Source organism: Pithys albifrons, chromosome 4 (assembly GCF_047495875.1).
Source record: "Pithys albifrons albifrons isolate INPA30051 chromosome 4, PitAlb_v1, whole genome shotgun sequence".
NCBI classification, from domain to species: Eukaryota; Metazoa; Chordata; class Aves; order Passeriformes; family Thamnophilidae; genus Pithys; species Pithys albifrons.
The window spans coordinates 46,900,827-46,926,454 of NC_092461.1; the positions used below are offsets into that span (position 1 = coordinate 46,900,827).

A 25,628-nucleotide genomic window follows, 5' to 3' on the forward strand; every position below is an offset into this window, starting at 1 on the left:
AAGTATTAAACAAAGCCAGCAACTTAATCTCCTTGTAGCAGTTTGTGAAAGACTTCTTTAGTTCCCCTCTCAGTGAATGGGTAGTTACTCACAAAATTGCTGTCTCAAGCAGAAACTCTTAAGGAACTATATTGCAGCTGGATAATTAAGTGTCTTTATCTCTTTGTAAATGGGCCATAAGACATTCTATTTCAGCTCACTAATGAGGACCACTTTATGTTATTCCTAAGTGATGTCTTTCAAATGCACAGTGATTCAAAACATTATTGTCCTAGCCAGTCACTAAGGCTGGATTTATTGGGAAACAAACTTGATAACGGTTGATAATTTATTAGGTATTAAATAATTATGCCCTGGAGAGGGTGAAGGCTCACTATGTTAATGTTGTTTTCCAAGACCAAGTTAATTCCTGCAGCACAACAGGAGGGAAATTCTGCTTTAAATGATTTATTTAATAAGTAGTTGGATAGCTTGAGTACTCCTGCTATGCAATTGTTTGCCTTTCTTACTTCAGACTATTAGAGGGTGTTTTAGCAGCTAATGTTCTATTAGCTGCTAAAACTTTTCTGTAAATGTTAACGTGAGACATCTATTTGGCTACAACTTTTTACTTTCCTTCTCACCTTAAAAATATTGATGTGAAAATCTTGCATGTAATGAACCTTAGTGTTCCTAACAAATCTGGACTAAGTCATAGGCTGGGTGGAATCATTGTAGCCCTAATAATTGCATTTCAGTGTGGCCTGGCAGTTATGCTGGATTGTACTTAAGTGAGGTTTTCATATCTCTGTGGGCCTCCCACATGCAGTGAGTAGCCACTCAGAGACAGGGGTTGAGGGCAAAGGGACTGTATTTTCCTTTTGTCGTTGCTCCTTGAAAACAATATCCTTCCACTTCTCCATCTACTGCAGTGGTTGTGAGGCCAAAGGGTCAATCAAGATCATTGAGCTGTTCCAGTGGAATAAAATACTTGTGTAACAAAGAAAGAAACAAAACAACAACAAAACAACCAAGCTACCAAACAAAAACTCCAAGCTCACCTCCGCACCCTCCCCTACACCAAACCCAAACACTTTCTTCCGGATCTCCTGATTCATTCTGTGGCTATGGAACCAGTCCAAAGGCAACAGATATAGCAAGAGCAGCACCACTCCTGTAAGTGACACTCTGTCATAGCATTATGTTTGGGGTAATGACTCAGTGTTCCCTTATCCATAAAACACGTGTGCGTGTGTGTGTGTGTGTATGTGTATATGTGTATGTATGTATATATATATGTACACACACCTCTACTGTCATAGAGTCTGAACATCTAAATGAAGGCCAGCATTTTCCATTTACCCTTCTAATCATTCAGCAAATGAATGTGCCTGAGGATTGAATTCTAAAGTTTCATTTTCTCCTAGCTTCTAAAATACCCATGTAAATTCAAGGTAGGCTCCCAAGCAAATCTTAAATGAAAGACATGAGGTGTTACTTGCCTATTAACGGTCAAAAAGAAATTAGTATTTTATAAATTGTTAGAACAGAACAGACAAATCAGAAAAAATTTATAGCACATATTCATGATGTGTGTAATTACTGTATAAAGTATTAGAACCCACATTTAAAAAAAAAGAAATCTGCAAAGACAGGTAATTGAATCTGTGAAATAGCATTAATTAAACATATAATGGATACTTCAGGCAGTGTAAATGATAATAGAAGGAGAAGAGTAGAAATTGTAGGTGGCTTTTAGAGCATGAGTGCTGACATTGCCACTTTCAGCTAAGAATGAAGGGTCACCAGCTGAAACACTCTGATTCAAAACTAAGAGTAGGAGATTGTCCTTCACATGATATGTGTATGGAGTTCCTTGGTGTGGGACACTGAATGATTAAAATTAATGTGACTTCGAAAAGTCACATTAAAATTAATGCAACTAGAGAAATCAATGGAAGAAAGTTTTTTCAAAGCTTACAAACTATGCAGATAGTGCATCTGGCAGAGAAACTGCTTGTGCTGTAAATTCCTGGATATGCTTTCTTACATTTATGCTGCTCTCCAGTCATCTGCCTGGGACATCTGTTCCTACTGAAGACTCTTTTTTGGGCAAGGTGTTAGCCAAGCTCTTGCAAAATCTTAGAGCCCTCCTGAGGAGGGAAAGGTCTAAAGGAAAAGAAAATGAGAAAACAAGTAATTATGGGTGTAAGAAGGAGAAGAAAAAAAGAGAGAGTAGGTTGAAAGATTGAGTCCTATAAGTAACCTCCTAACTTCTAGGGACCTGATGCTGGAGATGGCATGCTGGAGAGGCAATACAACCTGGTACACCTATGCTCAAAACTTTATTTGGGAATAATGGGAGCCTTGACAATACGGTTTTATAAACTAGAATCTGCAAATTTATAATCTATAAACTTGGTTATGGAACAGTAGTTCCCAGAACAGAAGTACTGTATTCAAGTATGTCAAAATAAACTTTTTGAATTTGCCATGGCCAGCTCTTTTTATCAGATTCAGAGCAGTCTCATAAAGCAATATTAGTTTGAAAAGTATTTTGGTGCATATGTACTTTTTTGGAAGGAAAAAGCATGCCCAAACTCCGGTTCTAAAACTCGTCTTTCCTCTCTCAGAACCAAATCTGAGTACACAAGCATGCACAACTGTCCTGTAAAAAAAGTAGTGTGATTAGCAGGACCACAGAAGCAATCCTTCTCCTGTACTCTGCGTTGGTGAGGCCACACCTTGAGTATCGTGTTCAGTTCTGGGCCCCTCAGTTCAGGAAAGATATTGAGGTACTGGAGCGGGTCCAGAGAAGAGCAACAAGGCTGGTGAAACGACTGGAGCACAAGCCCTATGGGGAGAGGCTGAGGGAGCTGGGGTCGTTTAGCCTGGAGAAGAGGAGGCTCAGAAGTGACCTCATCACTGTCTAGAACTACCTGAAGGGAAGTTGTAGCCAGGTGGGGGTTGGTCTCTTCTCCCAGGCACTCAGCAATAGGACAAGGGGGCACAGGCTCAAACTCTGCCAGGGGAAGTTTAAGTTGGATATCAGAAAAAATTCTTTACAGAGAGAGTGGTCAGGCATTGGAATGGCCTGCCCAGGGAGGTGGTGGATTCACCATCCCTGCAGGTTTTTAAACTGAGATTGGGCATGACACTGAGTGCCATGATCTAGTAAGCGGACTGGAGTTGGACCAAGGGTTGGACTTGATGATCTCAGAGGTCTTTTCCAACCCAATTGGTTCTATGATTCTGTGATTCTATCTGAGAAGACAGCTGGGCTACAAAACATAGAGAAGCAACTTTCATATTAAATCCCTCCACCTTTTTTTTTTCCTCTAAAGATGATATTCAGACTTTATGGAGATGAAAATAAAACACAGAATTAATACAGGAGGATTTAAAGTTGATATTACAAAAAGTTTTCAATCAGGTGGTAGTATTTTGTATTTACAGTTATTTAGATTTGGGTAGTAAATGCATGTAAGTTCACATTTAAAACTTCTACTTAACTAGCTAGATGCACGAAAAGTTCTTGATAGTTTATCAATAATAAGTAACCGCAATATTCTTTTTATTTCATACATATCAATGGATTGTAATTTTCTAATTATTTTTCACATTGGTTATACTGAGTGATGGTGGTAGCTTTAATAATCCAGAAATGTGTTTTAGAGAGGGAAAACAGGTAGTATGTAATATTTACTTGAATCCAGAAAATAGAATCCAGAAAATGTGCTTTCAAGTCCTTATTGAAAGGAACCCAAATGTGGTCTTACACTACTATGATTTCACTTTGTAGGCATCACTGTAGTTGTCCTGACTTGAAATCAGTATTCTGGTTTGTGCCTTTGCCTGCTACTTGTGTAACATTTGCAGCACAATGGTGTTGTCACAGGGTTGTCTTATTGGGGGGAATGGTTGGGTATCCCAGTCAGCTGTTAGGTTGCAGTTTAGTGTTTGTTCTCAAGTGGAGATTGGTATATGCAAGACTAGGACCCTGAAAACACAGAGTATACCTCTGGCTGTAAGTCAGCAAAAACTGCGAGTCTGCATATTTTTCCTCCTCAAAATAAAAATAAGCTTCACCCTTAATCTGCCAGATCTGTTTGTGCTTCCTGCTGCTAAGTCTGGGAACATATATACATGTGTGGGCAATGCTCCAGGCCTCTTCACTGGGGGTACTTGACTGACAACCTTTTGATAACATTAGCAAACTGTTCCAGATTTGATTTTTCAAGAACTAGGCGCTATTTGCAATCATAACTGGAACTTTGTTGGTGCACAGCAGCTGCACCCAAATGTCTGGGAAAGAGGTCAGAGACGCAGGGCCTCCTAGAGAAATGTAGGATTCCCCACCATGTGTCTGGAACCATGACAAGATCAAGGCAAAATTTATTTGCAGTCTGGACCTAGACAGAAACTGCCATTTGGTAGTCCTTGAATGACCCTGTTCTGAAATGTTGGAGCTGTAGGTGAAAACCATCAATTTATAATATTCTCTTTTTGATTGTTTAGATGTTGTTCAACTGGGGACATAAATTTTTACCTCAGATACTTTTGACAGAGCAGCTAAAATTTAGTTCAATTATATTTGCCAATAAGATATGGAGAAAGACTTTTCCTTTCTTGTTTCAAAAGAATGAAGAATTTTTTAAGTGTCTTTTTGGTATGTACAGTGATTATTAAATTCTATTAGAAAATTAGATTTACGTAAATAAAACTTTAAAACTATGAAAATATAATAATTCACTAAGACACTAAAGAAATCACTGCATATCTGTCCAAATAAGTCACTATCATGCAGAAAAACCAACAGCTGCTTTTCATTTGCTGACAGTATCACTAAAGGACATAAGATTCTGGTGATTAACTCAGTCTCAGCTGAATTCACAAACATGGCAGTTGAGATCTCAAATAATTTAGTAAATATGAATGTGATTTTATTCATTCAGTCAACATAATCAGCTACAGTTTAATATTCTTTATTGGTTACAGGCAAACTGTGCTATTCATTCACTAGATATCTGATGGAGACTTGAAAAGCAATGAGATAACCCCTTAATTTTCTCAAAAACAACCAGAAATCTCAATTTTAAAAAATCAAGTATAATTTTTTTTCCTTGTTGAGATTGGATAATTTTCATACAGCTAGGAAAAGGATAGACATTGTATGTTTTAAGTTTCGTATTCCTAGAAGAGAACATTAGATTACTAAGTATTTCAGAAGCCAGTTATTGTTAGCAGCCAGTTTGTATTTTTTTAAACCTAGGCAGAAAAGTAAACATCCTTCATTTGTGATAGATGTTAGGAACTAGTAAACTAGTTTACTATTGACTTAATTTTATGACTGATAGCAGATATAGTGTGATCCTACAGAGGCACGCATATCTAACAATCAGATACATTTCCCTGGCTCTAGATTTGGGAAAAGGCTCTATACATCTGAGTTGTCTCACTTGCAGGCACAGATGAGTCTTTCTAAGAAGCTGTAACCTCAGGTGCTGGCCAAGGCTATCTACTGGATGTTAATACCCTGTAAGTAGGTGCAACAGAACAGTTGCTTAGCCCTGGCAATTGACAGCATATGGGTTAGCAGAGACCTCCTTGATTTGGCCTCCTGTTCATCCATGCGGCCTGAGCATTTATGGATGGTACTTGCTGTGTTCCCTGGACTGCAGTCATCATTTAGGGCACTGAGAAAAAGAAACAGCTGAAACAAACAATTCACATCAATTAGGGTAACACAGGTAGTGTAGCCCAAGGGGAAAGTTATTTGGCTAAAAATTAACCAGAAGACTTTTGGAAATGCAATAAAAAAAAAATTCTTCTTGTTAATTCTCCTCTTCAGGAAAACAGGAATTTCCACATAGGCATCATTGCTTCAAGGGAGTATGAATTCATCACCAGTTTATTTATCTAGCAAAGGCAATTAAAAAGCCCTCAAGGGTTCCAAATTTTGGATAATCATTCAGGTTTTAAAAAATTATATTATTCTTTTGCTTGACATAGACATCTTTTTCTTCAGGTACATAAAACTCTGGTATAAACATTGTATTTGAAAACAGCTAAACTAACATTAGATACTTGTGTAAAGTCAGTTAAGAACTTGAGGTTGACAAAGGTATGTAATGGCTACATATTTTGTTTTAGAACTACTTTATTTGAGCTTTCTTACTTTTCTTTGAAATTTACTTACACATCTACCATATGTGAGCCAATACATCATTCAGGGACTTCACTTGATGTATAAAGGATTCAAGGTCTATGTAATGTTGAAAAAAACAGTCTGGAGCTATAGTAGGTAGAAGTGGTTTGGAAATTGTACGGAATATTAAGTTAGAAAAACAACAGCAAACCTTAGAGAAAACATATTTTTTCCTAAAAGAACATTACCAGAAACATTCCTGAGTATTAATTATCTGATAACTTTGGGCTATTTTTGCAAATTGCAGTGTGATGTATTAATAAAAACTAAACTTTTTGCTGGTCATGCTTGATATAATGTGTTTCAATCTGTAATAGTGCAGGTCCTTGCAAAGGAGCTGGTATTTCTTCCAGTGGAAGTGCCAACTTCTGAGGCAGGGATAAGAGGCACCCTAGGAAAGTTGTCTTCTCCTGGTACAGTGGTCCATGAATAAAACGCCTGGTGCAAAACCAACAGGTATTCAGTTTCTTAGATTTTAGGAAATTATAGATCTGCTGCCTGTGATCTCAGCTACTTCAGCTCTCTGATACAAAGAGAAAGGATGGAAAGAACCAGCCACATATAAGACATTCATCTGTCCTTTTAACTTTCATCTCTCACACAAACATCACTTTTATTGTGGGTTTTTTAGTCTTTAAGCATGAAGAAATAAATTATTTCCAAGAATGCTTCCTAGAGATCTATATTCAAAGCCATTTACTCTGATTTTGAAATCTTACCTTGTTTAAAATTTTAATGATATGAACTTTAAAATATACTCATGATTTCTTTTGTCTAACTTTCAGTTAAAAAGGAGCCAAATTCATTTCCTTGATTGACTCTTAAGTAGTTATTTCCAAGTAGTTTTCAATGTGTATATAACGGTTAAATAGAGGTAAGATAATCTCTCTACGTACAGCTTATAAAATATAAGTACTTTAAGACCGAAGGAAATGAACACTACCTCTGCACAACTAAATATATTCTTTAGACAGGATAGACTCATGTCTGCAGTTGAAACAACAGCATTAGAGAAATTCAGGCCAGAAAGAGTGGATGTATTCTAAAGCCCTCTGAAATCAATGAGAGGCTTTGCTTAACTCCTCTAGGCTTTGGCTCCAGCCCCAAGTAATTATTCAGGTTGGACTTTGGCCACTGATACTAACACCATCTGCTTACAGAAAGTACCATGAAGTCCATAATTAACACAAATTACAGAGACCTCAGTTCTATGTCTTATCTAAAAAATGACACCTTTGAGAGTGCATTGTGGATGTGCCTTTTGGTAAGGACCTCTCTCTCTGTCTTCTCATAGAGAATTATGTCATCTACTGCATTGCAAGCTCTACCTTTTCAAAATATGGCCAAGTTTCAGAGCCATTGATTTTCCAATGGAAGTCCATATGCAAGGATATGAACCAAGTTTTAGTTTCATTATGGTTTTGAATAAAAATAATAAATATGCAACAGATATATGGAAAGGGAAAAGTAAGGGATTTTTGTTTGTTACAATAAAATTTTAAAAGAGCAATATAAAACAAATAAAAAGGATAGAATAATATGATCTGTATGTAAAATGCTTACTTAGAGAGCAATATAGTCTTACTGTCTGGATTGGATTTCTTGCTATTTTTCTATTTTCACCTTTTAACATAATGACTAAGGTAAAGCATTTATAACCTATCTTTTCCTCAGTTTCCCCATCAGTGAAATGATAATAATGCCAATTTGTCTAGCAGGAATTTACCACCCTAAAATACTGCTTTGAGGTACTCAAAAGGAAGATAGTATATCAAACTACAAATCCTTGGCGTTATTGCACACCATCTGTGGCCCAGATAGTCCCATATGCTGTGCAGGGCCATTGCTTTGTTGCACGTCCCTGTCATTAAACACCAGTTTTGCAGCACAGCCACTTCATTGAGAGTGAATAAGACATAGTCCCTTTTTTACCTATAACACACATTCCAGCCAAAAATGAAAAAGATGTGTCTATCACCAAACGATGAGTGTGTCTGGAGGACTTAAATATTGTTTCCTTACTGCAAGGATTAATGAAGTGCTGGCCTGGACCCTGCACAGTGCTTAAGGACATGTTTAACTTTAAGAATCTGACTAGACTGGTGGACTTCCATGGGAATACTGATGTGCTTAAAGTATGTGTTTGGAATGAAATCATATCCTTCAGCATTGTGTGGGGTCATGCTATTTTTGTTTGTGAAAAGTGAAGGAACGCCCTCAGATTTTTCTCCTTCTGCAGGGAATCTCCTGGTTGTTCAGGACTCAATTCCTCAACATTTTACACTCCTGATTTCTCAGCCTAGATTGTCATCTGCCTTCAATATACAGGATCGAGATCTACGCCGGTGTTCTACCATTAACTCTTTTCCCATGCTGAGGTGCTTAGCCAGAAATGAATTCTATAAGTCTTGACTCCAAGCATCTGACTTCAGTAGCACTGATTTTTCTTTTTTTCTACAATATCTAGCAACTTTTATGTATGTAGAATCAAAAATAATTAAATTATTCTCTCTCAAAAAAAATTAAGGAAGCAGCTGCCTTGCCCCAAGCTCCTGTGCTGCTCACGAGGCATTACTTCTTGAAGGGCACAAGCTCTCTTCTTCCAGGGTCTGCATTGCTGTTTCAGGTGAGCACCTGTGTCAGATCACCACACTGAACAAGTTTTCCACCTCTGTGTTCCATCTCTGGGGCATTCTTTGTCAACCTCACAGATGTAGCTTGAGACAGAGGCAACATATTCAGGGGCACAGACCTTTGGACTCAAAAGGAATGCAGTGTTCACCCGTCAGTAGACAGGATGCTCTATTTAGCTATTTGCATCATCACTTTCTTCTGGTGCCTACTCTGCCACTGAAAGTTTCATACTAGTTCTTTATTACAATTTGCCAAAAGCACAATCTGTTTAAAGACCACAGTACAGTTATTTCCATGTATCAAACGATAACAGTGTGCTAAAGTGGACTTCCTACATGCAGAAATGCTTAAGACTGTTGTTGTAACTTATATTATCATGTTTTATGTTTTGCAGTTTTACTAAAGAGTGCAAAAAAGGAAGAAGAAAAGCCTTTCAGAGACTGTGCAGATGTATACCAATCTGGTTTTAACAAAAGTGGGGTCTACACTATTTATATTAACAATGTGTCAGATCCTAAAAAGGTAAAGACTTGGTTTATTTTCTTGTTTGTTAATATGAGGTTGATCTGGACTTAGAAGGGCAGTTGGAGCCTTTATTGAAGTCCTCAATCTACAAAATATTGTACTAGTATAAATAACTTGGGTTATATTCAGACCTAAAAAAGTATAATAGACTGAGAAAATTATTAACTGTATTATTCCAGACATTCTTCTTAACCCGCTGACAGAGAATTCTTCCTTAGTTCCAACATATACTCAATAGTTGACTCACTTCCTCCTACTTGGCAAGCTCAGTTGATTCGGACTATGTCTGCAAATAAATCTGCGAGTTAGAAGAGAATGTGTAAAGTGCAATAAGGAAGCTGCTGAGGGGGGATTATCTGGTAGCACAGGGAAAGAAATAGCAGAATAAGTAGTTTCTAAAGATAAGGATTTACAAAAATCCTGCTTCTGTTGTAGGGAACAGGGATGGGTGGTTTTGTCTTTAAAGAGCACAGCATACAGAGTATTAGCACCACTCAAAATGATGAAGCATTTACAATCCTGTCCTTCTCAAAAAAAAAGCCTTGGGAGTGTTTTTTTCAATGCAAATGAAACACCAGCCTGTAAAGGAGACTAGGTTTTTTGGAAGGCTGCTAAGGTGTCTGAGTCAGTTGAAGCTAGGAACATGAAAGGATAACATAAGCCTAACTTATCCATGGAGGAATGCTGGCTGTACCCCTGACAGGGCACTATTGGAAGCAGCCACCAAGGCTAAGGGCTAACTACCTGGGAGTGGTATCCATAAAGTGGGCCAAACAGGAGGGAGAGAACCACTTTATCTCAGTGAATTTATTCTTAACTTGCATTAAGTGGTGACCCTGCCAATAGAAAAAGATTGTAACAAATATTACCAATGTTATTGTTTATAGTAAGCTTATTATCATATTAAGATACGTAAAAGTTATTTCTAAATTGAATTTGGTGTGATTAGAAGCCTTTGGGAACCTGTAAATATCAAGATGTTATAGTTCACCAAGGAAGGTGAGAGAGTTCTACAAACTAAGATCAATATAATTCTGGTGAATATGAATGGAAAAGTAATTGATATGACATAAAATAGATCTCTTTAGGCATTACTGAGCAGGACAAGAACAATAAAAGCAGTTCTGTAGAAGCTTTTCCACTCAGGAAAGAGAGGTAACCTCTATGTCCAAATTGCACATACCAATTGGCAGTAGCTTTTCTTATCCTTACTGAAGTTAAACCATGCCCAGAAGCTGGCAATTAAAAACAGTGATTATCTGAAAGCACTGTGACACTGATAAATTTACCTTAAACCCACTTCAGTGGCAATATAAGGACAGTGACATAATGGAAGCCACCCTGTGTTTCTAGTATATCCCTGTTACAAATGCTTCTATCGATCAATACAGATAACACAACTCAGATGATATCATTGCATTATGTTTTCCTGGATGGTTCCTGTTTTAGGAAGAAAATGTGGGAGGGTATGACTTTATGTGTTGAGGGCAAATCTGCTGCCTCCTGTTTCTGTCTTGCCTTAGTGATAACACAGCAAGAGCTGATCCCAGGCATGTTCATGTCAGTCAAGTGAGAAGTGTGATTGCTTTAACAGATGGTTTTTTTCAGATATTAAGGTCATTTTAACACTCTTCAAGGCAGTGCTGTGCAGATGGCTGAACTAACTCTGACTGAGATATCTTCAAAATCCATCAACTCAGCACTGTTCCAGGACTAATTAGCCCAGAGGTAGCACCATGCAGACACAGTTAGATTGCTCAAATATCCTGATAGGTACTCCATGGAGACATACTTTCTTGTTTAAAGCCAGTTTAGTTGTCTGGATTACCACAATATAATGCACAACTCTGACATGTCTTAAGAGGCCTAATATATTGTTACCTTCTGTAATACTCACAACCACTGGCAACTACCTCATTCATAGTGATTTTATACATCAGGTCACAAAACTATACCTTCATTTCATTTTATATTTCCTCAGGAATACTTATTAGAATCCTGATATTCAATAGAAAATACCTTTGTCATATATAAAAATGTTACTGTCAGTTCTAGTGTTTTGTTGATTTTACATTCATATATTCATAGAAAATTATCCTTAATACTTACAGCTCCCTATCATTTACATGCCTCATTTTTATATGCTTACAAATTTAGACTACAATTTTGGTTCCTAACTTCAACAGTTCATTAATTTAGTTCATTACTCCTCCAGGCCTGCATCAAAATTAGCAATTCTTTTTTGTTTAAAAGAATCTTAATAATATCCCATATTTTTAATATATAAAGAGAAAAAAGAATTCAACTATTAAGCTGATTAGTTGGTTTACTTTGATGTGTGTATGTGCAATTCCTGATAATGTGGACAAATGGTTGTCCCTGGGCAATAGTGAAAGCAAAGGCAAGATGAGTCCTCTCAAAACAAAGATGGGAAGATGCCACAGGGGAAGCAGAGGCTTCTGATGAGCACAGGAGCAGCAGGAGCGAGGTTGTCATCATTCTGGAGTTGAAGGAACCATGTCACCTTGGAAACAGAAGTAGGGCAGATGTGATGCTCTGACTGTACACAGAACCTTTGCATTGATCCTTGGACCAATGTATTTACTCTCTCAGTCTCCTCAAATGCACTCACAAGCATGACTTTTACTAACTACTGGGTGCACTGCACTGAAAGTGTTGTCAGTTGCCTGGGAGGTCTGTATATCTGAGTCTCTATGGCTCTGCAAAAGCAACAGCCACTGTTGCCATGAATACAGCCTTCACTCATTCTCCTCTAACTTTCTGCTTGTAGACTTCCTACTAAGTTGGTGTCATTGGTCTCTCTGAGCACACCTGCCAGAATTTTAACCCATTAAAAGTATGCTAACCCCTCTTATACTGTGGAAACTGTCATCTTGACTGACATGGTTACCATCAGATTCAGTTTTTCCATAATAGAGACACATTCGTTGAACCTCAAATGACTGGTCTTGAGCTTGTTGCTCCATGTCAATAATGTAGATTTGTGATGCCTTAGTGTGCTTTTACTTAAAATGTAATTTGTGCTCATTCCCTGCCTTCTGTTTACTCTGTTTACTGCATTTGCTCCATGTTTTCATATTTTAGAATTTGCTTTCCTATCTTTTCTTGTCTACTTTAAAATTGAGTTTATCTCTAAATGTTTATTATTAATTTTTTAATATTTTAGTCGATAAAGCTAAAATAAGTAGAAATAATCCCATATTTGCCTTTTAGGAGTTTGAAAATTTTTACCCATTCACTTAAGAATGGGCAAGAATTCAATATTTTGGATGGTCTTTAAATCAGGGTGCTTTTTTAAATTATAAACTCAGAATTAAATATACATGCAAACTTGAAGTCACTTTTCTACTAGAGGGTTAAGTATCAGAACATGTTAAATGGTGTTTAATGGCTGAGTGCCTTGACCTTGTCTGGGGCAGAAAAGGCTAGAGCTATGCACAGTGAACATCTATAATCAGCCTGGAACTCCTGTTAATACAGCAGGTGTTTATGTCTACCACCATAGAAAGTGCCAGACCACACAATAATGACTAGTGAAAAATGTGCTGCTGGCAAACCTTTCTTTCACTGTGCAGTTTTCTCTTTCAATTTGCTATATTTTTCAGAAAACGTCAACGTCTTTTTATAGATATTTTATTATATTTTAGTATGAAAAGCCCATAATTTCTGTGCATCTTTAAAATGAGTAGTCTTAATACAGTTGAGGATTTAATGCTTTTAAAAATTGGCAATGGGTTCATGTAAGCTTAAAATGACTTACAAAGAAAGTTAATCCATCATTTAGAAATTCTCACTGTAAATCAGACTAAAGAAATTAAATCCTGTAGATAAATGTTTTGACTCATAGTGTCTACCCTGAAGCAAGAACAGGGCCAAAATGTTTGTGTAGAAAATTGTGGGTTTTCTTGTGGTTACCCTATATCAAGTTCACATGTTTGCACTGTTCAGTATCTTGTACCTTCAGGAGGACTTCACTTGGCATGTCTGGTGCAAATTAAAACAAAACCAGTCGCATAGTGTTACTATGACAGTGCTTGTTTTTCCTGAGGATAGAATATGGTTCTGCAGTCAACTGCAGGACAAATTGATATTTAACTGAGTTGGACAGTAACCTCCAATTTGTCAAAGCAATGGAAAGCTTTAAATTACCAAGCAATGCTCATTGGACTTACTCTTGTTCATGAGAATGCCAAAAGCTAACCTGATGGGTGGCACCTCTTCAACCCTCTTACATACAGATATCTTACTTAAAAAGAGTGATACAGCTATTTAAGAGCACGGATGAATGAAGTTTGGGGGTTCTGCAGTGTCAATATAGCACAGATGTGTACATGGAAATGAAATCAGGAAAATTTGCTTGAATTAGTAGCACAGAGAAACTTAGTCAGATCTTAAAATCAAGTATCCTAAAAAAACAGGAACAGAAATTGTTATCACTTCCCACATACTAAGAAAAGAAAATGCATAAGCAGTACTTTTCATTTTTCCTAATTTATTTTCTGTATTTTTGAAAGGATAATGTAAAAAAGTGAAAACTGAATGACAATTAAATATCTGTTATTATATGCATCATTCAGGATTGTTAACAGATTCCAGTTGATGCAATATTCTAACATCAAGGTTCAGCAAAATTGTCAAATTGTTATGTTATCCTTAACACACAGAGTCATAATTGTCTAACTCATAATTTTGTTAATACAATGGTGGCAGGGTGTGATCTTACATATTCAGTATAGATCTTAACTTCTGAACTTGTCTTGCAGCCCTCGGTTCTTGAGCCTATTTCTCTCTATGTTCTCTGCCAGTTGTAAGGCAGCTTAGTCTGAGATCAACTGTTCCAGTTTTGGGACACTGCCTGGAACACTGTAGATAATATTGCAATTCAAAGCAAAAGGGAATAACCTTATCTGTGTTACATTTTAGACTCCTTGGATTAGTGTTTTCTGTAAGAATTCTGAAGACTCTTTCTTAGACCAAATGACACTCTAAAAGGTATAGAAAACTTTACTATCACCGAAAGAATGGTTGTTAAGAGGAAAGGAGTGGTTTCAGAAACACTGCAGAGAAAATAGAAAAAGAGAATGGAAGGAATGTGAATGGAGGATTTAGAGGGGAATGATGGGGAGATGTTTGTGGGTAATGTGCTGACAGGACAGGTTACTGGAAGAATTACACTAAACATAAGGAGCATGTCAGTTGTGACCAAGTGACTGAGGATACCATTGAGAGCACAGGGCATGAATCCATAGGAAAACACTCTTCCTTAATTCTGTTATTCACAAATATGTTTTCCCCTAAGATGACAGCATTCAAATTGTTTTATTGTTTGTTTAGATTTTCCAAATTTCTTAAAATTTATTTACTGCATAGGTCTTTTGCAATATGGAAATTGCTGGAGGAGGATGGACAGTTATACAGCACCGAGAAGATGGGAGTGTGGATTTTCAGAAAAGCTGGAAGGAATACAAAATGGTAAGGTGAAAAAATGTGCAATAGCTATACAATTCATACAAGATTCAGATTTCAAACACTATTTTCTTAAGTAAATAGTTCAGCTTATAGTGACATGGTGTGGTCCTGCAGGCTTTTACAAACTACTTTTTATCATGTCTATTACTTTTGAAAATCATAATATCCTTTTTACTCAGTTATTTGAGTGTTATTTCCCATAACTTAGAGCTTCTTTCAGATCAGAAATTGAGATATAAAAAATGAGATGAGGCCAAGGCCAGAATCTTGCCATCTGTCTTCCTGAAGTTTTGACTTGCTGTGACATAAAGGGGTAATAGGCATATGATGGTGTTTCTAAAACCTGGATGTTTTCAGCTGAGGGGAACTCCTTCAGAATTTGGAGCACCTCAGATAAGAATGAAAATTTTTACTGAGGTTTATCCCAAGTCACACAGCACCTTTGCCAATCACATTCATGTACTGGATATGTTGATACTTCCAACAGGATTGCAAGAAAATAAAGAAGTTACTAAACTAAAGATGACATGATTTCAAGCAGCCTGTTGTTCCTTTGCCAACTCAAAAAATTTTACTTCATTCTAATTAACTTTTACTTTTTTTTCATTTGCTGCCTGTTCAGACTTTCCGATGGAGCACTTTTCTCTGAGTCCCTGAGGACTGGCTTGAATTCAGTGACATTCCTAGTGAAGTTTTCAATACTGTGTTAGCAGCCTGGCAGAGGCTACAGTTTTCAAAAAGACAGTAAAATAAGACAGTATTTTAAATGTTTGAAAAGAAAAGCAATTTCAATTCAGAAATGTAAGGCATTCATTGTCTGATGCAGTGTCATGCTGGTGCCTTCAGTTTACATGGAAGTATTTCAATTCCTATTCCAGCCACTGAAACAGGAAACAGGTTAAAACACAGATAAAATAGCCATAAATCTTTTGAAAGTAGGAGGTACACAACTCCGTCCATATATATATTTCCATAAAGTCAGTGCTACTAAAGCAATAGTGGTACTAATGTTTCCTCCTTGTTCTTTTGGCTCCATTTACACTGGCATTCCATCTCCACTCTGGAAAATAAAGCTACCCTTTCTTTGGTATTCAATGGGTGATGAATACAAAACCTGTTCTGCATGATTGGTCATTCCATCTTCTTGCTTAGGGGCCTATGAGCTTACAGTATCCTTCAGTTATTAGTCTTTTTGTTATTAGTCTTACACTGTGCAGTGAAATTTGTACCTTTGCTTCTAAGAACTCATTTCTGACTATTAAATCTCTTGGGCCAGTTTAGTTTCGTACATTCAATAGTAATTGGAATAAATTTAGAGAAAAGCCCTTAAATTCATCCTCCTATCCTTTTCTTACCAGTATCTAGTGCATCTGTTCTGTCATGTTTTCTCTTATACTGTTTATCAGGAAAAAAAATGAAATGGATCAATGAATAATTTCTTTAACAGCAGGTAAGATCACCCTGAACTGAGTTTCAACCATTTTTCATATTTCCTTGCCTGAAGAAGGAATATAAAATATTATTAAGAGTTTTGATCTCTAGAGGAGAATATAATTTTAAAAAAACTATTGGTCACCATCTGCAAACCTGAGACTCTTTCAGAAGGCAGGTTTTTCACAAGCTTACTTTGTAAGACACAGTTTCTGGCACTTATTAGGCAGTCGTTAGCAGTAAAGAAATCCAAGTAAATGATTAGCTCATTTGCTAACTTGGCTATTGAGTCTTCTTGATAATTTTCCAGTTTTCAGTTCTTGGATGAATGCACCTTTCCCAGTGACTGACTCCATTTTTGCCAAATTAGGTGATGGAGTATTTGATTCCCTATTCTCTAGCCTTTTAGCATGTCTAGTTTAATAATTCCCATGAAATTCACAGAATTTATTCCACAATTGATAGCCCAACATTCTCTATCAGTTCCTAGGGGGGCTTCTTAGGGGTCAAGTATATTGGGGGCTTCCTCAGACCTTTAAAGTTATTTTCTTGCTTTCTGTCATTGGAGAAAAACTCTCAATAGGTATTTGAAATTGCGTGCCTTGGCCAGCTCACAACAATCCTTTTTCTCGCCAGGTTTTTTTTTTCCTGCATGTCAGTATTTAATTGCAGTGCCTGTCTTAATTGCTACAGTATTGCTATTTTCCTTTCTCTGATGAAAGAAAGCTATCACTTTTTAATTATTCATAATGTCATGAGCTAGATTAGGATCACTTCTACATAGTAGACTCAGAGCTGAATTACTAAGCTTTATGGCAACAACTTCCTACCCTATGACCAGCAGCTGGTTTTAGTTTCAGTTTATTTGAGACAAGAATAATGTTCCGCAGTAAATTCCACGTTCCTTTAATTTCATATTTTTGATTAACATCTAAGAGTCCAACAACAGTTCAGTGCTTAAAACAAGTCTGTTGCCACCTTAGTTCAGAAATCATCAATAGCATTTATGTGTGCCTGAAGATCACAAGATCCAGAAAAGCTGCAAAACCACTTCCATTTTTGTTGGGGTTTCTTCTTTTTCTATTCTCCCTAAAGCTGTTGGGTCAAATTGATGGCTATGTCCATAGTGGCAATACGGTGTGATGAGAGAGCAGGATAATTTATGCTCTTCTGTGGGTTAAATTTTTCACAGGCTGAGAGCCAGACCACAGAGGTAGTCACCAAAACTTTCTCAGGAAGTATTTTCTGGATGCAATTCTAGCAGGCATTTATACTGTTATCTGGAATAATCTGACTTTCCTCTGAGCCTCAGTAAATTTTAGCTGGTATGACAAGTCTGGGGATTCATGTCTTCTCCTTACTTAAAAGACAGCTGAACACCTCTTTGGACTGTAAGTCTTTGATTTCCTTCTAGGCAGGATGGGTTTACCCTTTTTGACATATTTCCTACAGCTCACTTGTGTCAGTAAGCTTTAGTTTGGACATTTCCTGCAAGACCTTCTTGTTTGTGACATTCAGGTTGTTTGTGACCTCATATTTGCATCCCACTAGTTCTTGCAAGTCCTGCATGCCTGAATTATACATAATAAGAGCTACTATTCCAACAAAGATTTTATTTCTTGGTGCCATTGTTCAGTTCATTCTGAAAACTTCCAGGTGTTACTTATACTTAATTTTTATTTTCAAAGTGTTCAGCTGCTGTTTTAGAATGTGGCCTCCTAATTCTTTTTATGGTCACCATCTCTTGTAAGCCTTATTTTAATTTCTCTTGTGAAAGTTTCAGTTCCAGTTTTCATTTTTATCATTCTTTCTTCCCACCTTTCTTGTCTTTAAACTCTGATTTTTTTTGTTCCTTATTGCATCAGTAGCAATACTAAGTTGCATATTTTTTCTCATTTGAAATAGGTCATCACCATTTTGTGAAGTTAGTATTGTGTTTGACTTGAACAAAGAGACAAAAACTCAAGCTGTTGTACTGTTTCCTCTTGGAGCATTAATTGATGATGGATATTTGTTGTAGCTTTATCTATTTAAAGAAGTGTCCATGTTCTTTTTCTCCCCAAATACTTGAAGAATCAAACAATATAGACAGAGCTCCAACCTCTTTCAGTTATTAGATTATTATATGTCTTTCCTTTTAAAGTGAGAGGATGACTGGGCAGAAATGCACACAGAACATTCTAGAAGTGTTTTTGTAGGCTTCTTGATTCTCGTTCCACTGTTTTACTGCAAAATAACTTCAGATGTGGGTGGGATTTTTAAACAAAAATTACCTAAACAGTATGACTTGGATAGGAGAATATTCTTGACAGAAACAAATAAATTTGGTCATAATTTGGAAGCTCATATTGTGGAAACAATATCTTCCATTCTCAGATTTGTTAAAGCTAGATACTCTGAATTAATTTTGAATCTTTTTCTGGATTATGACTATTTAAAGTATATTATGCATTGCTATAGCCATGAAATCTTCACACTTCTTGCGTTGACAGCCATACTCCTATGTTCTTTAAAAGAGAACTCTAATAGTATCAAATAGTTCTGAATGTGGTAACACTCATTTTTCTGCAACTATTCCACATTAAATGAATTTGTGAAAAGCTCCTTTTTTGGATCTTCTTTAGTCTTTAAGAAAAAGTTTGGCATGAATGAAAAGAGATTGCTGGGAGCTAAAAAATATAGTCCACTGCAAGCATATGATGCATCTGCCTGGGTTCACAGGATGGCAAGTACTGAAGTAACCACTGAATCTGGCTTCACCCAACTTCTGTTAGGGAGATTTAAGAAGATGCTGCTGTTGTTCACAGGAATTGAAACACTCAGCTTTTTGGTTAATGATTTCTAATTTTGATAGGAATTTAAAATTAGGAAACTTTTATCATCATGGGAAAAATGTATACACACATACTAGACAGAGATTCCTTGCTTACCAACAGGCCTGTTGGTTTTATGTCAGTAAGAGGTTTCCTCCATTGACTTTAGGATGAGCTATATTGAAGTAATCTATTTTTAGGTCACAAACAGTAACAGAACCAAATAAAGGCAAAACAATGAAATATTACATTTAATGTCCATATGGTCAGGTATGTAAACCTTAAAGTATGATTGTTGCTTGATCTCACATGGACATAAATTTTTACTTTCACTATGACCCTCAAATGTTTTGGCTATGAAGGACCTCTCCAAGTGCAAACATATGCAGATGCCCCTTGATAGATAGCTACTTAGATTTTGTAATAAGAACCCATGTGCTCCTTCTAATGAGAACTTCAGTGTTTCACTGTTTTGCACAGGAGGGATCCAATGGATAGGGATCCTCCTCCTATTTGACTCACTCCTTTTCAACTGCTAGGCCATACCTTTATGACCATAATAGGTCATTGAACATCTTGTGACACAATATCCTCATCACTAAACCTTAGTGAAGTTTTGGTCTGACTCAAGTGACATCCACAATAGTGCCAAGAAGTGAGGAATAATGGGCTATTTTCAAATGGCAGTTGTCACAGGGCTGCTTTGGTTTTAGACCTGAGATAGTTTTCCTGTTAGCATAGGAGGTTTTCTGGAGTGCTTTCTTATGACTAGCAGAGCAGCAGGCACTGTTCAGGGCACTCTTTGCAGCTGCTTCTTACCCCTGGGGCTTAGTGAAACACATGTGATGGAAATAATTATTGTTTCTAAGAACTTGGAGAGGCATTTTGAAGATAACTTTGGAATAAGAAAGTTTTCTGGGAGGAGAGTCTACATCCATTCATCTAGCTAGTAGCTGGAGATGAATCCCATAATTTCAGCAGAAACAGCTTCATTTTTTTTCCCTGCCAGTAATGCTAATTAGTTTATATAGTGCCTTGCAATATCAGCATGGTCCCTCCTGCAAAAGTGAAGGATCTGAGAAGAGGATGGACCTGTGAAAAAGGCAAAAGCTAGGGAATGCATGTCCTTGGAAAAGACAGAATTCTGTCACGTTGCTTCTGTAGAGTAAACAAACCAGACAAGTTGGGAGTGGTGGCAGAGTTGAATTAATATGTTGAATGAATAACTTAAAAGAGTGAGTTATAATCTCAATGGGATAAAAAAGGCCCATTTAAGACATGTGTAATTCTGTAACATATAGTAACAAATACATTTCTCATGATAATATGCTTCAAAGTTGTAAGTTTCTTCTATCTGAGAAAATTATTTACTTCAAGGGGCTGGGGTAAAAGACATGGAAGTAATTTGTTTCTTTCACACATTTACCAAGTAGTTTGGATATAAGGAAATGATTTTTGATGACTGGAATGTGTATTAAGATATTATGTGAGTAACGCCTTTCACAGAGAACCCCCCTTCTGTGATAAAGAACGGCATGTCATGCTAGTTTAATAAAAAGTCACTTCTGACTGCAGCTTACTCAGATAATCATCACGTTCATCAGTACTGTAAAAATAGGCAGCATATTCTCTTCTTCTCCTGAGATCTAAATCAAGCATGTTCAATAGAGATAGACATGATACCAAAGTGGTGAGAGACCATATTCAGTTTCATGAGAACATGCTTATGGAACTGTTCTGGTCCTGACCAAGGCTTAAATTGTAGTGAGCATTTCAACAGAATGATCTAAGGAAGCAAGAATGAAACAATATTTCTTTCAGAGAGGGCCGATTCACTAGCCTGGTCATCAGTGATGTTACTACAATAAAGCACCTTCTTTATTTTGGAGAATATTTTTAGATGTAAAACTAAACAAAATTTTGTGTTGGAGCACAGTTGTGTTTCAAATGTGCTATGCTCAGCACAGCCATTTCTATACAAACATTACTGGATAACATCAGTTTTAAGTGCTGTATTGACACTTGACTATACTTGTTCCTACTTTGCCACACGATTAATGTATACTGATAAAAATCATGTGGTCTTCCAAAGATTGTCAATAAATTTTATGTAATGATACCAAGATTTAGCTTAATCATGTTAACAGCCTGTAGTAGAGCACCATGAGAAAGATTAATGCCTTTAAAGAATCTTTCTAACTGAAAGATGGAAGCACTATTTTAGCAGAGCCAGGTGAGGTTCTTTGAGGTTGTTTTCAAACCTTGTGACTTGAAAATTATTAGAATTGTAACAGAGGTTTTCCCAAATAGAAGAGCATTCTCTTCAGGGAGGAACTCACTGAAGCAGCTCTTCACTTTGAGGCTTGTGTTAAATTAGAACTATAACTTTCTGACTCTGACGTCAATCATCTTCTGTTCTTGCTCAACAGTTTAGTGTTAGCAGCTGAGCCCAAGCAAATGTTTCAAAAGCAACCCATAAGTTTGGTGATTGCTCTATTTAGACAGATTATGGGACTGAAATTCAAGCCCTGCTCAAACTCACATACAGTACAGACTCTTGGTCTTTGGTGAAGGATCTGGGCTCCTAGTAATGCCCATCTTTGCTGTTTGGGATTACTCAATGTATTGGGAAAAAACATAAATAAGTATTTCTTTTTGCATGAAATTAAACAAAAATACTTTTTTTTAAAGAATTTTTTATTACATTTCAAATTTTTTGCTTTAAAAGTTACCATTTATTTCCTTGCAAATAATAAAACATAAAGTTATCTTAAGGTCAAAGTTTATCTTTCTTACATGATATATAATAAATGAGTTTTCTTTCCTTTAAAATGTACCCATCTCCCTGGAATCCACTTATTAGGAGCCATATTATGTATCTGTACATTTCTAGGATCCGCATCCACATGTCATAGAGTGAGAATGGGAGACAGGCTCTCAATGTAATTGGTCTCAATAAGAAATTTCTATTTTCAGTTAAATATTAAAGAGGTTAGATTGAAATCCAGGCATGAGGAAGATATACTGGTTGTTTTTTAAGTAGGTTATGTATGTAGTAAACTGAGCTGTTTTGAGCCCATTACCTACCCAGAGGTAACGTTTGTGCAAGGTTTCCACTTCACAGATGCATTCTGTCACTGTGATGCTTCTTCATTGGAAATTTTGATGCAGTGTGTGTGTTTGAGAAGAAAAAAGTAAAAAAGAAACCTAATTTCAGTAAGTCTAATAATATATCTGGTCTAGAATGAAGTGCAACTGCCTGAATCGCTGCAGGTAATGAACAAGGCTTGGAGACACACTTTTCAACTTGGAATGATGATACAGATATTTAGCTCTTCATTTAAACTGACAATAGTTTAATTATTGTCGTAGTGTTTTGAGAAGATACCTCTGGTTACAATCTAAACATATTTTTAAAACTTGACAACAAATATTTGTTAGCATTTCCTAGAAAAATAAATCTGATTATTTAACATTTTTTCCCATATTCTTTAAGTTAACATTATTTAATACATTTGTTGTCTGAGGAAATTAAAATAATTTCTAAAGACCATATTATTTCAAATAATATAATGAATAACACAATGTAATGGAAATGAAAATATACAAGTATGCACAAGCCTTTTCTAGAAATTATCCTCTAAAATAAAGTCCATTCCACCATCTCAGCTAAGTCAAAAAGAGCTGAATATTCTTTATTGGTTCCGGAAAGTCATTGCTGCTGTAAAACCCTGAATATTATCTGCTTTATTCTGTGACTTGTCTGACAGAAGATGAACCCATAGGATATATTGACTGTGTCTGGTTTCAATTTTGTTTTGTCTATAAATAGTCAAAGCTTCCTGTAAGCATTATCAGGCAAAATAAATAAAGAGAGATAATTGCTTAATGAACCTGGAGCCACATGATTCAAGCAGAATACCCTCACAGATTTTGCCAAAGCTAATAAAATACTTTTGTACCCTACTTATTATTTTTGAGTAAGTATCAACTTTGTAAGGGCGTTTTTGAAAACCAGTATTGAATTCTATTTCTTTGTTTTCATGACTACTTTAGTAGTATTGATTCTGGTAATCACCATGCAATTGGAAATGAGCTGATGTCATCTAGAGTAAATATTATACAGTCATGGAGTTTTGTCTGTGCTTCCTGGTTTTAAGTAGTTTAAATCACACAAAAGAACAACAAATTATTTTTTTAATTTATTTATTTACATAACATTTGGACACAATGTCAGAATTTACAGAATTTACTATATATTTATAAAGAAGCAGAAAACATCTTTCTATTCTAGCACATAAATTAGTTTAAAATTGTCAGTAAGGTTCTGTATTATGTTTTGGTTTTTTCTCTCTGAAAACAAATGTTATCACGTCTACAAGAACAATCTACACTAAATGTATTACAAAACATCACCTTATTATTCCTCCCTGAAAAAGCCTGGATAAAAACTAAAATTACTAACTGGTTATGATTTTTATATCATATTTAAGGTCAACATTTGCTAAAGTATGATCTTAATGCAAGTTTCAGCAGCACAAATATAAATGTTTTCTGTTTGTGAAGAATAAAATGAAATATTGTAATAATCTGTGTTAGGTCAGTGCAAAGATTTGTGTATTCTGTTTTTGACTAGTAGTGGACAGTAAAGAAAGCATATGACAATAATGCCAGCATATTTCCCTACTGTATTCTTCCAGCTTCCATGGAGTGCTAGTGAGGAAAATGAGGGAGAATTCTGAGAACTTCTGGAAATTTATGACCTTTCACTATTACATTAAGTATTCTTTTGGGAAATTAAAGCCTCTGATTTGCCAATCATCCCAAAATATTATGCAAATTTCTAGGGAAAAGCAAAATTGAGTATTTTTGGAATAAAATATAAAGTTTAAGGAATTAATCTCTCTATTTGAAAACGTAATGAAGAAAATATAGAAAGATAATAGCAAAATAATGTCTTTCAGTCATTGAAAATGCAATTTAGGAACAGTGCTTATGATCCACTGGGTTTCAGAGGGACTTAAAATGTAGCTGAATGCAAACACATTCATGAAATACAGATGTTCCTTTTCCTAGTGGATTGATAGCGAAGGATGACTTGGATCACCTCATGTACTTTAGTGTAGGCACAAAACTTTAACACAAATAATTCTGAAAGTATTTTCTATAAGGATATGAATGCAAAAAAAAAAGTGAGCGTGTTGTGTACTGGGAAGCAAACCCATTTAATGACAACTATGGGTCTGCAATAGGTGCCTCCTAATGTTAAGATTTATCACTCTGCCCTAAGGCATTCTCAAACCAAATTTCTTGTCCACAGAAGATGACAAGGATTGCCTTAGGCAAGGCTGTGGGCATCCTATCACTTGCGGCCCCACAGATTTGAGCAGCAGTATAAACCTAAATGGTATAGTATAAATTAAAATGCTTGGATTTCATTACTGAATTTTAACTAATGATAAGTTACTGAATTCTCTCATGAACAGCAAAATTATTGACTTCTGCTTTCCTGTGGATTTTTGTCCTGTGTCCCACATAGAAGTCCCATTCCCATTACTAATAATCTCCTGAATCCCTATTATTTTCTAAAATTCTCTATGGCAAAAGCTTGAGTTCCCCTTTTATGTCCCTCAAATCTCTCCCAGATGTCCAAGGATCCTCTGAGGCAATACAAGCTCAGCATCTGCACTTGGTTGGCTACTCTGAGTCTGCTTATTGGCAATTGCAGTAGGCAACTGCTTCAGCCTTTCTCCCAGCAGCCACTCATCACAGAACCAGTTCTCCTGAAACCTTGTTGAACTTCAAGTTTATGTGATTGTTAACCCAACATCAAGAGTGTTCAAAAAGTGTTGTACAAAAAAAGTTTTCTGCCTGAGAAAATAAAACATATTTTGTATTTGAAGATGAAATTCTGAAATGCACTTTGAAAGCTAAAGATCTTGAAGGTAAATCAAAAGAACCAGGCACAACAACTTTCCTTGCCAGCCTCCAGGTTGGAAATGGAAACACATAATTAAATAAAGATTTGCAGGAGGGGTTTTTTTTGGCTAATATTATGTCATTCTTTTCTGCACAAAAAAGCTCATATATCCCATCAAAGTAGTAGTGTTTTTTGTAGCAGAGACAGTGTAAGTAAGATATAAGAAAGGAGAGCTATGTAGTTACTAAGTTAGCCAATGTATCTGGAAAAAAAACCAGCACGCATGCAGGTCTTTCATCAGCTCTGGAACATAGGCAGTAAACTGCACACTAAATACATGTTGGAAACAGTTGAGTTTGGCATAATAAATCATACTTGAAGAAATTGTTGCCATCTCTGTGCTTACAGAAATGTACAGCTTCTCTCTGGTTTAGATCTATGAAAGCTTTGAGTGCCTGTTTGTTTGTTTATTCATTTCCAGCCATATTAGGTGTTTAATAAAGTAGACTACTTCCCCTTGGGAACATTCTTTCTTCAGAGCTATGTTTTATACCCCACTTACTTCCTTGGTTGCACTTCTGATCTGAGTTTCAGCATTGTAGCCCCTTTTAGTAGGATTCAGTTTTTC

At 36.3% G+C, this 25,628-nt stretch overlaps 1 protein-coding gene across 1 annotated transcript in view; it reads left to right on the plus strand.

Annotated features, from left to right (window-relative positions):
* ANGPT1 (angiopoietin 1) overlaps positions 1–25,628 on the plus strand; it is a 158,157-nt gene that overhangs the window by 92,852 nt on the left and 39,677 nt on the right. The window contains exons 5-6 of the mRNA XM_071553048.1: positions 9,216–9,343; positions 14,738–14,839. Of these exons, the coding sequence (XP_071409149.1) occupies positions 9,216–9,343; positions 14,738–14,839 (230 nt within the window). The remainder of the gene's footprint in view (positions 1–9,215; positions 9,344–14,737; positions 14,840–25,628) is intronic.